At 47.9% G+C, this 13,620-nt stretch overlaps 1 protein-coding gene across 2 annotated transcripts; it reads left to right on the forward strand.

Moving 5' to 3' along the window:
- The first annotated feature begins 2,332 nt into the window (after positions 1–2,332).
- On the forward strand, positions 2,333–11,935 carry LOC113429644 (fucolectin-like). Of its 2 annotated transcripts, none has more exons than XM_087958932.1 (4): positions 2,333–2,814; positions 5,894–5,988; positions 8,057–8,351; positions 11,703–11,935. In XM_087958932.1, exons 1-4 carry the CDS (start codon positions 2,729–2,731, stop codon positions 11,887–11,889), a joined length of 663 nt encoding a protein of 220 aa, XP_087815058.1. In that variant the 5' UTR covers positions 2,333–2,728; the 3' UTR covers positions 11,890–11,935. The 2 variants fall into 2 exon arrangements, with proteins under 2 accessions (XP_087815058.1, XP_087815059.1); XM_087958933.1 differs by having other exon boundaries at positions 2,712–2,800.
- Positions 11,936–13,620: the final 1,685 nt, after the last annotated feature.

The following is a 13,620-nucleotide window of genomic DNA, read 5'->3' on the forward strand; positions in this document are numbered from 1 at the left end:
CACCCCTAGTCCGTCTTTTAATTAGATTAGACATAACCAATTCCTGCAACCATTCTTCATATGTGTTATTTCAAGATTCCAACAATCCACCAGGAGCTCCGAGAAACACCTTGCTAGATTGCTAAGAAGACCCCTAAATACCTGCAGGAACTCCCTGGTTTCTGTTGACTGCCAGGGACGGATAAATGTATCAGTTCAGATCACACGCCATGGCAGTCTGCTTCCTGTTTGCCTACTTGGTCAATATTTAATCAAGGGATTTACGATACTCTAACTTTTTATATATTTGTTGCATTGGGACGACACAATCCCTTCCGTTGATTGCTGTGAAGGAAGCTCTATCACATATCTAGCAAAGCTCCAGGAATCCAGCGCAACATAAGCAGCGGGTCAGACTTAAATAACAAATAAATTATGCTGTAAAAGAAAGAGTAATACAAGGCAACAAAGCGTCATCCAGGTCTCACATTGGCCAATTCAGTCTTTGGCAATAACAAGAGTCCTCTCCAAGTTTGTACACAGTACAACGTCCACAGTGACTGGATTTCAAATTGTTTCCTATAAAAATTCTGGAGAGTAATTGATAGTTCTCATTTTCTCTGTTTCTCCTGCTGCATTTGCTGAGAGGCCCTTGAACGTCAACCAAGAATTTCACCTGGACAGCCAGAATTCCCCATGGCTGGCTGGGGAATTCTGGGAATTGAAGTCCACCAGTCTTAAAATTGCCAAATTTGGAGACCTCTGGCTTAATTAATCGCTTAGCTACTACAACAGGAGAGTGGGAATTCCAGTCATCAACTAAGGTGGTCAGGTGGATACCTACAGAGGGTGGTATTCAGCAGGTTCTGACCAGTTCTGGAGAGATGGAAGCGGAAATTTTAAGTAGTTCGGAGAACCAGCAAATACCAGCTCTGATTCCCCACCCCACCCCCACCTCCCATTGAGTCTCAGCTGATCGGCTGAATCTTCTTTTGTTGCCCTGCACAGGAGAACGGAGCTGCAAAGCAGGTTGGTGAGGTGGGGAGGCAATGGGGATTTTACAGTATCGTTCCCCTGCCATGCCCACACACACATATATATTGATATATAAAAGAATATATTATAATTATAATCAGCATCTCAAGGTTAGAAGTTGGAAGATAAAAACTGTGTATGTAATTGTATTGTTACTGTTAGCATTGTGTGAAAAATATATTAACCCAGTAATTACACTGTCCACAAAAAATGTTGGTTGTTAAAGGATAAAATATATACAACAACAAATAAAATATATACAACAATAACAAAAACAGAAAGAGGAATAACAGAGGTGGAATTCAGCCGGTTCTGACCGGTTCCAGAGAATCAGTAGTGGAAATTTTGAGTAGTTTGGAGAACCAGCAAATCCCCCCTCTGACTGGCCCCACCAACCCACCTATTCTCTGCCTCCCATTGAGTCCCAGCTGATTGGTTGGGTCTCCTTTGGTTGCCCTGCACAGGAGAACGGAGCTGGAAAGCAGGTCAGTGGGGAGGGAAGGGTTTTTTTGCAGTAACCTTCCCCTGCCACGCCCACCATGCCACACCCACCAAGCTAAGCCATGTCTATCAAGACACACCCACAGAACCAGTAGTAAAAATTTTTGAATCCCACCACTGATTGGAAGGGACCTTGGAGGTCTTCTAGTCCAACCCCCTGCTCCAGCAGGAGACCCTATACCATTTGAGACAAGTGGCTGTCCAGTCTCTTCTGAAAGACCTCCAACGATGAAGCACCTACAACTTCTGGAGGGAAACTGTTCCACTGGTCAATTGTTCTCACTGGCATAAAATTTCTCTTTAGTTCCAGGTTGCGTCTCTACTTGGTTTCCACCTGTTGCTTCAGGTGCTTTGGAGAATAAACTGACCCCCTCTACTTTGTGGCAGCCCCTCAAATATTGGAACACTGTTATCGTGTCACTCCGGTCCTTCTTTTCATTAAACTAGACATACCCAATTCCTGTTTTAGCCTTTAGTCACCTAATTACCTTTGGTTGCTCTTCTTAGAATCTCAACATCTTTGTATACACTGTAGGACACTATTCTCTCTCCAAATCCACTATTGTGGTCATCTCCTGCAAAGGTAGCTGCCCACTTATGTTGACTTTGGAGATGCAAGCATGCTGGAGTCTTGCAAAAACTTCCTATTGCTGCTTGCTCACAGACAATGGTGATGTTCCCATATGGAAACCAGTTGGCCTCTGCCAAGGAAGACTATTAGGTTCCTCTCAAGATAATCACATTAACAGGCAGAAAGAGGTGAGATCCTGTAGGATGTGGGTTATGCAGCATGTCCTCTCTCCCACTGTCAGCAGCCAGAAGCAGATAGCAGATAATCAGAGTGGAAGGGACCTTGTAGATCATCTAGTCCAACCCCCACCCCGCCCAAGCGGGAGACCCTACACCATTTCTGTCCAATGGCAGTCCAATCTCTTCTTGAAAGTCTCAAATGATGGCAAGCTGCTCCATGGGTTGATTGCTCTCCCTGTCAGAAAGTTTCTCCTGATTTCCAGGTTGAATCTCTCCTTGGTCAGTTTCCATCTATTCTTTCTTGTCTGGCCTTCGGGTGCTTTGGAAAAGCAAGGAGGAAACAACCAATGGGAGATTTGTAACCTGGTCCTGATTGCTCTGCACCTTCCCATTGGCTGGCTGTGCTGTCTGAAGGAGGAGCCACCCCATTAGGAAAGAAGTTAAAACTGTCCAAAATAGAAGAATGCCAATATTCTGGAGAAATCGCAGTTTGAAAAGGAGCAGCTGTGAAACTCCCCCACATTTGGTTGGCCAGGTGAGAGACTCCAGGTGAGTTAAGCTATGGAGTGAATGCCTCAGAACAAAGCTGCTTGCCTTCTCTACCTTCAACAGGAGGTCTTCACCTTGATGGATCTATTTGCAAAATGTTTTTCATCTGGATGGGTGTTGAAGAGTTCTGAGGGTGTTTGTGTGTCCTGAGATCATTTATAGACAGACTGCCATTTGCCACAGTGTTTATGGCCATGCTCTAGGAGCCAGGAGGCCATGAATTCTGATCCTGCCACAGGCATGAAAGTCAACTAGGCCAGGGGTCTCTAACCCTTGGCAACTTGAAGACTTGTGGACTTCAACCCCCCCGAATCCCTCAGCCACTTCTACGTTTGCTGTAACTCAGGGGTGTCCAACCTTGAGACTTTAAGACTTGTGGACTTCAATTGGCTGGGGAATTCTGGGTATTGGAAGTCCACAAGTTCCCAAGGTTGGGGACACCTACGCTAGACAACCTTGGGCCAGCCACTCTCTCTCAGCCCTAAAAAGAAGATCAGGGCAAAACACTTCCAGAAATGTTGCCATACTATTTCCATAGAGTCATAATGAAGCTGGATTAGATCTCCTCTCTGGGAATAGCCAGAGGTTTTCCAATAACTATCCTAGAAATCCAGAAGCAGGGCCCCCTAGCCCAGCATCCCAAAAACCTGGACAGAGGAAATCTGTAGGCCAGACAAGGAATCATGGATGGAAACTGAACAAGGAGAGATTCAACCTGGAAATAAGGAGAAACTTTCTGACCGGGAGAACCATCAACCCGTGGAACAGAAGTTGCCTTCGGAAGTTGTGGGAGCTTCATCCCTGGAGGCTTTCAAGAAGAGACTGGACTGCTCTCTGTCAGACAATGGTGTAGGGTCTCCTGCTTGAGCAGGGGGTTGGGCTAGATGACCTACAGGGTCCCTTCCAACTCTGGTCATCTGTTATCTGTTTTGGCTGCTGACAGGGTCAATATTTGCCCAAGATTATCCCACTCCAATCCAGGGTCAGGATAAGATCTGCCTCCTGCAATTCACCTTTCGCTCCCTGCTTCCCTCTGATTTTTGCAGTTGATCGAGAGCTTCCTCATTCTCCAAGGTGGGAAATTGGACCTGGGCAGTGGTGGGATTCAAAAATTTTTACTACCGGTTCTGTAGGCGTGGCTTGGTGGGCGTGGCAGGGGAAGGATACTGTAAAATCTCCAGTCAGAGGTGGGATTTGCCGGTTCTCCGAACTACTCAAAATTTCCACTACCGGTTCTCCAGAACGGGTCAGAACCTACTGAATACCCACCTCTGGACCTGGGACCCCCCATGTTTAAGACACCATTGGCATATGATGAAAGGAATCAACCCTCAACCGATGTTATTCGAAACTGGATGAAATGGGCATTACACCCAGATCAGGAAACTCTGTGGCTGCCCTCTTAGCCTTCTGGAGGGCTGTGAAGTCCAGGTTCTTCCACCTAGGAGCAGCTCAGTTTTGTGTGAAAGCAGCCAGAACCTCTGGGGAGAAGCTTTTTTCTACATCCCCCCCCCCCTTATTATTCTTTCTCTCCCCCCCCCCTTTACAACATTGCAGGCAGAACAGGGGTGGTGGATCCAACCAAGTGTAATAACCGGTTTGACAGTTTGCGAGTGCACCCCTGCTTGGGGTGTACCAATAGCGGTCGTTTCACCTGTCTACCTGATCTGCGTTGCCCACTGCATTTTGAAAACCACCTTCTCCTGGAAGCCCTGTGTGTACCACAACATTCACGCGGCGATCAGCTGTGCCACGCGAGACAGCTGAGGTTGGAAAGCAGCAGGAAATAAAAGGCAGCCAAGAGCCTGGGAGGGCAGGTGGGAGCGAATGTCCCACTTCAAAACTCTTTTCCTGCCTGCTGGTCTGGTCGGTTTCCAGTGGGAAGGCCCCGTTGGGTGGGCTGCCCTCTTCTGGCAACAGAGGTCTTGATCCCCAAAGTACTCCCAGCCTCTGCAGAGGTCAGTTGCCAAGCAGGACTCCAGTCCAGGGGCTCCAGCATAGAATAGGATAACAGAGGTGGAAGGGACCTTGGAGGTCTTCTAGTCCAACCCCCTGCTTAAGCAGGAAACCTGTACCACTTCGGACAAATGGTTATCCAACCTCTTCTTTAAAATGTCCAGTGTTGGAGCATTCACAACGTCTGGAGCAAAGCTGTCCCACTGGTTTAATTGTTTTCACTGTCAGGACATTTCTCCTTAGTTCTAAGTTGCTTCTCTCCTTGATGAGTTTCCACCCATGGCTTCTTGTCCTAATCTCAGGTGCTTTGCAGAATAGCTTGACCCCCTCCTCTTCTTTGGGGCAGCCCCATAAATATCAGAACACTGCTCTCCTGTCTCCCCTGGTCCTTCTTTTCATCAAACTAGCCATGCCCAGTTCCAGCAACCGTCCTTCATATGTTTTAGCCTTCAGTCCCCTAATACTCCTTCTCTCGTGCCCTTGTTGGAGTCTGATTCTGAGGGGGAGACTGAGCAGCTGACAGGGAGTGGGAGGGTGGCTCCGGTGGCTGTGGAAGAAACGGGGGAAGGGCAAAGTCCGAATGGGCCTTCAGAGGAAGACCCAGGCCCACCCCCCTCTTTATCCTGGGGCACGCAGGGAGGAACGGAGAAGGGAGCAACGTGGCTTATGGGAGAGGAAAGGGCCCTGATCCCTTTCATTAGTTGCAGCTGGAAGAAAGGGATATAAGTGGGGCATTTGCACACAGCACCTTGCTGGAAGCAAAGTGTGCATTATCTTTGTCCAGGCTTATCTGGGTTTTGGCGTCCTCCCAACTGTGGGTGCAGCGTTATCTTTTGGAAGTCTGCAATTTATCATCCTGACCTGTTGTGTTAATTACTTCAGTGTGGTTTGTGTTGTTGTTGTTTTATTTCTAATTATCTTTACTTTGAGTTCAGATTGCATTTCTTCCCTTCGTAGACTGTTTTTGGAAGAGTTTGATCTCCAGCCGAGGATAGCTGCACATTGGGGGCCAAGTTGGAGGAATTAAAGGGAATTTATTCTACTTTTGTGACTCTGTTATTTTTTCGTCTCGCCCTTTGGGTCATCACACCTTCTCTCTGCCGTCTGCTTTGTCTCCTTGCAGGACGATGCTTGTCACCTGGATGTGGTTGCCTCTTCTGGGGCTCCTGGCCGGCCACGGGAAGGCCCAGAGCTGCAAGCCGGAGCTGAGAGGCATTGGTGAGCTCTGGGGACACGGGAACAAGTGACGCAATCCCTCTGAAGGAGTTTGGCCAGCTCAGATGCTGAGAGGGAAAAGGGGAAGGCCCGTTGCCTGCCTTCCAGCTCACTATTTTGGTTTTTCATTTGTATATCCCTTTTAATTATCAGGACGTCGTCTGATTTCATTTGTACATTCGGTGTAGCATCGTTTTGCGTACCATTCTGGTAAACCGTCATTTTAAAATCCACTTTCGGTTCAGCCAATAGTCTTGCCCAGTATTATCTGTTCATTTTTCATGACATCTTTTAAACCCAATCTATAATGGCGGACGCTATTAAAATTAACTTCTGGATTATTGTTCAAATGTATACTTCAATAAGTCTGATGTTATGATACTTCATTCCGTTCTGTATTACCGGTGGTAAGTTGAATTTAAGTGTTCTTCTCCTTTTAATTGTGATCTTTAGTTCCTTCTAGTTCCCTCTTAGTGGTCAACCTTCAAAGTTGCTCCTATCATGTTTTTTTTTTTTTTTAAAGAATTCAATACAAAAATATTTTCCCACAGGGAGGATTCTTATAATTAATTCATAAATCTTATTTCATTTGGACCCTTAATGTGTTTTAATTTCCAAAATTAAACTAATCACCCTTTTGCTGTTTATTCCAAAAGGAAAAAAAAACCTTTAAAGTTCTTAAACCTGTTTTTAAGCTTCTTTTGCTAAGATAAATCACCTGGGGGTTGATCCAAAGATCCATAATAGCTGAAAAGCAATTAACAAGCAACTTCCAAAAGTGATTAGAAAAGAAAATATGCACATCTAAATGTCCCAGCTATGATTTGAGCAAGGATGGCGTTCCCTTGTCTTCCAGAGGTCTTGTGAGGACCCGGGTGGGATAGGAAAGCAGCAAAGTCACAAAAACAGGTGAAGTCCCTTTAATTCCTTCCACTTGGCTTCAAAGGTCCAATTATCATTGACTAGAGAAAAAAACTCCCCCACAAACAGTTGCGAAAAGGAAGAAATGTCGTTCAAACTCAACATACATATAAATTATAAATAGAAAAAAAAACACAAACCGAACTGAAGCAATTAATGAGACAAGGCAAGATAAGGGCTTGAAGACGTCCACAGATATTAAAATACACACACTGGGAAGGACGCCAAACTCAGAGAGGAACGACAGACTATTTCCATGCTTTGTTTCCAGCACTGGGCCATACGCATCTCCATCCTTTTAACCAGTCCTCACAGTTGCAGCCCATGAAGGGGATCAGGACCCCTTCCTCCCCCGTAGATCATGCCATTCACGTTTCCCTTATCCTCTCCTCCCTGCAGTGCCCTAGGATGGAGAGGGGATGGGCCTGGGTCTTCCTCTGACTGCCCAGCCGACCTCTGCCCTTCCCCAACCTCTCCACAACCTCCGGAGCCCCACTTCCACTCCCTGTCAGCTGTTCCTCCTCTCCCTCTGAGTCAGATTCTAACAGGGGCATGAAGGTCTAAAGCCACCAGAAACCTCTGTCTTGTGGTCTCCTCATGAGGAACAACTGTCTGGATCACTAGAGGTTGGTCTCAAGTCCTCTCCTTGTCCAGAGAGGAATTACAAAGAGCCCGTCTACTTGTAGCTCTTCATTCTGCCGCACTCATGATCTCCACTTTTAGCAAAGCCATCTTCAGTATGTTATTTCCATCCTGGAAGTTGCCAAGACTGACTCCGAGGGCACCACATTCCTACTTCAGGATAGAGATCAAGCATTATTCCTTTCCATCCTTTTGTTGTCTTGCAAAGAAAGCAATTACGGAGCCTGGCTGAGTTAGGAGAACTCCCAAATTCTTTTCCTCTTGTGAGAAGCTCTCCAGACTGCCTCTGTCCACTCCTTCTGGTCGGCCACTTCCTGGTCAGGCATGCAGAAAAGTCCAGAGCACTTTCCCCTTCATTGTGCTTCTCCAAGTGGTCTCCAACAGGGAGCAAGATTGGTGTCCCAGGGATTTTGTTTTTCCTCCTGGATGTTTGTCTGCAAAATCCAGAGAAGGTCAACTGAGAACGAATTCTGTTGACATGCCTTTCTTCTCCCAAACTTCTTTCCAGCTACAAATGTGGCCAGAGGGCGTCCAGCTTTTCAATCGTCCACTATTGTAAGCCAGTTCAATTCAGTGGCCAGAAAAGCCGTGGACGGGAATTGCAGTGGACGCTGGATTGGGCAGAACAGTTGCACCCACACCAAGCGAGAAAGGGAGCCCTGGTGGTACGTGGACCTGGGTAGCCAGTATGCCATTTCATCCGTGGTGGTGAAAAGCTGCGAGGACTGCTGCGGAGAAAGGCTCCGGGGAGCAGAAATCCGCGTGGGAGACTGTGTGACGGACCATGGAAAATCCAATCCTCTGTAAGTTCCCCTTTCCACAAAAGCCAAAATTGCTAGGAAAATGATGTCAATTTGGTAGCACCCAAAACATCATAGACGATGGCAGTGCTTGGATTTGTGTGTGTGGGGGAGGCTAAAATGCTTAAGACTTCCATATTTGGCGATATCTTCTATAGCAGGGGTCCCCAACCACCGGGCCGCGGACCGGTCCCGGTCCGTGGAGCACTCTGTACCGGGCCGCAAAGGAAAAAAAATGGCGGCTTTCTTCGCCTTCGGTGAATGCTGCTGGGATCGGGGATCAAGGACACAAATGAAAGAAGGGGAGGGAGGAAGCAACCAAAGCCTGTCCTGCTCTCTGGCTCAGCAGCTTCGGTTTCCTCCCACCTCGTTCCTCTCTCAGTCGCTCTCTCGCTGCTCCACCAGCCCAGGAAGAAACTGCTTCAAAGAAGCCGGTGGGGTGGCTTTTCCTGTCGGCGCAGCTCCTCCGAGCGCCCATTTCACCCCCACCCGCCGCCAATCAATCCAGGTTCAATCCAGTGCTCCGTTCTGCCTGCCTGCCTGCCTTCGTTTCTGGTAGTTTCGGAGCAGCTTTGGCTGAGAATAATAACTATTCGCCTCTTTTTCTCAGCCGAAGCTGCTCCGAAACAACCAGAAACGAAAGGCAGGCAGGCAGGCAGAACAGAGCACTGGATTGAACCGTGGCGGCGGGGCGGGGCGGGCGGGCGGGGGCGGGGTGAACGGGCGCCCGGAAGCTGCGCTCCGAAACCACCAGAAACGAAGGCAGGCAGGCAGAACGGAGCACTGGATTGAACCGTGGGCGGCGGGCGGGGGTGAGCGGGCGCTTCGGGGAGCTGCGCCGACAGGAAAAGCCACACACCCCCAGCTTCTTTGAAGCAGTTTCTTCCTGGGCTGGTGGAGGAGCGAGAGGCGACTGAGAGGAACGAGGCAGACACCTGAGGGATGAGGCTGAGGGAGGGAGGGAGACACCTGAGGATGAGGCTGATGAAGGCAGGGCCGAGAGGCGAGGCTTCTCAGCCGTCTTGCAGGGACTATCTGTCACTCAGGGTTGCAATGAGGAGGCATTGGCGCTCCTGAACTTGGTGGTTTGCAGGCAGATGTTTTATTACCCGACTAGGTAACAACATCAGATGTTACCTAGTCAGGTAATGAAACGTCTGCAAGCAAACTCACCAAACTTCGGACTCTTTCTCTCCCCCATCCTTGAAAAAGTGTTTCTGAGTGAAACTGGTCCCTGGCACAAAAAAGGTTGGGGACCACTGTTGTATAGGATCTAATCTGGATTAGCCACCAGGACCAGAGTTTTTGTCTTCCAAGTTTTCAGACTTGGGCTGGAGCCCATCTTTAGGGAACTTCTCTCTAGCAGTGTGTTGCTGTTATGTGTGTGTGGTATTTCTATGATTCCTCTTGTGTGCGGCTTTTTAGTTGTTGATTGGAGTGCCGGCTATCATTTTCTTGTGCTACCAATCCTTCACCTCCTAAATGTTTGATAAACTGGTGATAAATCAGCACTCCTGTTGACTGACCCCAAGGGGCCTGTTTCCCAGAGTTCAATAACTTCCCTGGCTGTTTTTGTGCCTGCTCGTCCAACAATCTTAGTTAGATGCAAAATGGACTGTGTGTCCTTGTTCATTGCAGTGGGAGTCTACCAGTGAATTTGGGTCTCCTCACCTGACCACTTGCTTGCAATCTGGTGGTTAGCTTCCTTCCCGTCTGTCCTACATAGTCACAGGGGTAATCTAGGCATATCTTTTTTAAGAATGCATATCTTCATTTTATTTAACGTACGGCATCTACAGCATGTGTGTTTGCGTTTATTTTCATGGTCATGATGTGCACTGAAGGTGGTGTTTGATTTAGTTGTATGAGGTGCAATGACAATAAAGTAAATTAAATACAGAGTTCATGCAATCATGATATATAAATATGTTTAAATAAAGGATCAGAATGGATGGGTAGATGGATGGATGGATAGGTGGGCAATACAATATTTTTATTTTCAATTAAAAAAAAAATTAAAACGTGACAGAGACAATAGGAACCTCTTAAATATGGGATGAATTCCACAAAAGTTAAGTTCGAATTAAAAACTGTGAAAATTAGTACCCAAGACAACTGAATCGAGGAGGATATTCCAGAATTTGACAACTCTTGTTACAAAAATCCGTGTTTGTTTTTTTTTACAACGGTGTTTAAAGCAATTTACATTAGGTTTAAAGCAGTTGCTCACACGTTACGTTACGACTAAAATTACAAAGTCCTGAGGGTGGAGCAGCTTTGTTCTCTAAGCTTGAGGGGTGGTTTCCGAGCATTCTGTTACCAGACTGCAGAGTTTAGAGGAAGCGTGTCGGTGTTGTTGTGTATAAGGGCTTCCTGTGGTCAGGAGGTCCTGTGATGAGCCAGGTGGGTATGTCAAGTGAGGGTCTTGTGATGGATCAGGTGCGAGTCTTGTGACAGGGAAGTTGCCTCAGGTGGGGATCATTGGGAGGTGAACTTCCAGTGGGGGTGAAGGTTGCGTGGGTTGGTTGAGGGTCGGTGCCGCCTCTGCTTAGCTGGGCGGTTTGGTTTGGCTTCTGAGGGGCCCGTAGGCTGGTTGTGGTTCACGGAATGGCTTATGGGGTGCCAGGCTTTGGTGGACTCACCAGCATGGCAGGGGGAGCGGGTAGCGTGGCCAACGCTTTTCGTGTTGCTCCAATCGACCTGGTCCTGTTTGGTGTCAGTGTTGGGTAAAGATTAGGGAATTTGGGACTGTGGCATTTGACTGCCAGCCGGTTGTTCGTGGATACGAAAGTCCTTTACAAAAGTCACTTACGGGTAAAACATGACCATGTACAATTTTATATAGGAGATCAAATACAGGATTAAGATAAAACCATAGTAAAATCACCATAGGATGACCCTATACAGACACGATGGAATAGATGTTATAGTTCGATATCTAAGGAAGCTGCTCCTGCATCCAACCGCTTCCGCTGGGGCTGCCCTGAGATCATCCCAGCAGGGGTGGGAGGCAAATATTTTTACTACTGGCTCTGTGGGCGTGGCTAGGTGGGTGTGGCTAGGTGTGTGTGGCCACCTGGGAGCCCATTTTTGTGGGTGAAGCGGTAAGACAGCGAGGGGGATCCCGGCACAGCTGATCATCGGAACAGCTGATCATCAGGAGGAGGGAAAATACCAGTTTGGTTGAACCAGTAGCTGTTTTTTTACTACCACTTCAGCCGAACTGTAGCATTTTTGACTACCGGTTTGCTCGAACCAGGCCGAACTGGTAGAATACCACCACTGCATCCCAGGCGCCTTGAAATTTCCTGGAAACATCCTTGAACTCTCTGGCTTCCTTTTTTCCCCTAACAGCTGTGGGACCATCACCGACACCCGTCTGGGCGCCATCAGCACCATCCCCTGCAACGGTCTTGTTGGACGCTACGTCACCGTCACTGTTCCTGGTTGCACGGTATCCCTGGCGCTGTGCGAGGTGGAGGTCTACGGGAGCAGGGTGTGTAGCCAGGACCCATGCGCGTCGGGACACACACAGGGATAACGGATAACCAACCTTGATTCTCTTCAATAAACTTACTTGGAGCGATTCTGGTTTGTTTCTGGGGTTGGTTTGTAAGGTACAAAGGCAAGGAGGGCCAGGACCACAAAGGAGAAGGGAACGTCTACATCAGTGATGGCTAACCTTTTCAGCTTGGTGTGTCGAAAATCGGGAAAAAGTGTAGCCTTCCTCGGGTCGTGTGTCACTTCAAGAAATATCAATAATTTGGTTTATGACGGACTGGGCTGGGGTGATCACACAGGGCTGTGAAACTCGTCTCCCTGGTCTCAGGGCTGCAGGTGCAGGATGTGGGGATCGGAAGGCCACCTTACAGGGCTGTGAACTCATGGATCTCCTTTCCTCCAGTAGCGTTCCTGAGGTAATGAAACTGACAAAGCTCAGTTTATGGCGGTTAAAACTGGTTCTCTGCTGCAAAGATCTCGCGGCAGCGGTGACACCACGCCTCCACGCAACAAGCAGGGAGCAGGGATTGGAGCAGAGCACAGGCAGCCTCTAAATGTGCAGGTTTTCCCCACACCAACAGGCGTGCCAGTCAAAGTGCCTCGGCGTGTCACAAGTGACATGCGTGTCATAGGTTAGCCATCACTGGTCTACATCTTCAAGATCTGTCTGGTGCTGCAGCCTTAGATCAAGGCCTCTAATAAAAGCCTCTTCTAAGCCCAAAGCACCAGAAGGCAGGAGAAGACGCAACAGATGGAAACTAATCAAGGGGAGAAGCAACCTGGTACCAAGAACAATCAACCAGTGGAACCACTTGCCTCCACGGGTCCTGGGTGTCCATCCCTGGAGGTTTCCAAGAAGAGGCTGGGCAGCCACTTGTCTCAAATTGTATAGGGTCTCCTGCTCGGGCAGGGGCTTGGAGTAGAAGACCTCCAAGGCAGGGGTGGGATTCAACTGGTGTTACTACTACTGGTTCGGTCAGAGTGTGTTTTGCGCACGTATGTAAAGCAATTGCAAAAACCTCCGCTGGGCTGCCCGGACAGCTGACAAGCGCTGCACACGGGTTGCAGCTCCTCCTTTCCTGCTTTCTCAACCTCAGCTGCGCCACACAAAGCAGTTGAGGTTGAAAAAGCAGGAAATAAACGACAGCCTGGAGCCCCGGTGGGCGGGTGGACCAGAAGGTTGTTGCAGTGAACTGGTTCATGGTCAGCTGCTCTACAGAGCTACCGGTTCTATAGAACCAGGCCGAACCGGTAGCATCCCACCCCTGCTCCAAGGTCCTTCCAACTCTTGTTATTCTGCTATAAATACATCCAAGAAAACACGGGGCCAGTGAATGGAATAGGTTCCAAATAGGATTTTCAAACGTTTCCTGGTGGTTTGGTTGGACTAAAAAAGCCATGGAATATTTATTGGCAGATTCCCAACTGAGTTCATATTCGAAGGGGGCCACAAGGGGATCAGCCAACCCTTAACTTGAGCTTTGTCGGGCTTGAGGATTTAAAAACAATTTATTTTAAAGGTGCCAAAAATGAAAGTTGCATTGTAGCCATAACAAAGAGGTCAATTTAAAGGTATAACCGTTAGGGGGGCAAAATCAGAAATCATTTCTTTGTATTTCTTTCTTTTTTTTTCTTCCTTTTCTTTCTGCATTTTTGGCTTTGTTCTTTTTCTCTTATCTGGTGAAGAACAGCGAAAGGAACTGGGCATATTTAACTTACAAAAACTATTGGGCTATAGGGCAGGGATCTTCCGATAGCGAAAAAGAGGGTC

The sequence above is a fragment of the Notechis scutatus genome, chromosome 3, assembly GCF_049901735.1.
Source record: "Notechis scutatus isolate UNSWTSFEM ecotype Mainland chromosome 3, rNotScu1.2, whole genome shotgun sequence".
NCBI classification, from domain to species: Eukaryota; Metazoa; Chordata; class Lepidosauria; order Squamata; family Elapidae; genus Notechis; species Notechis scutatus.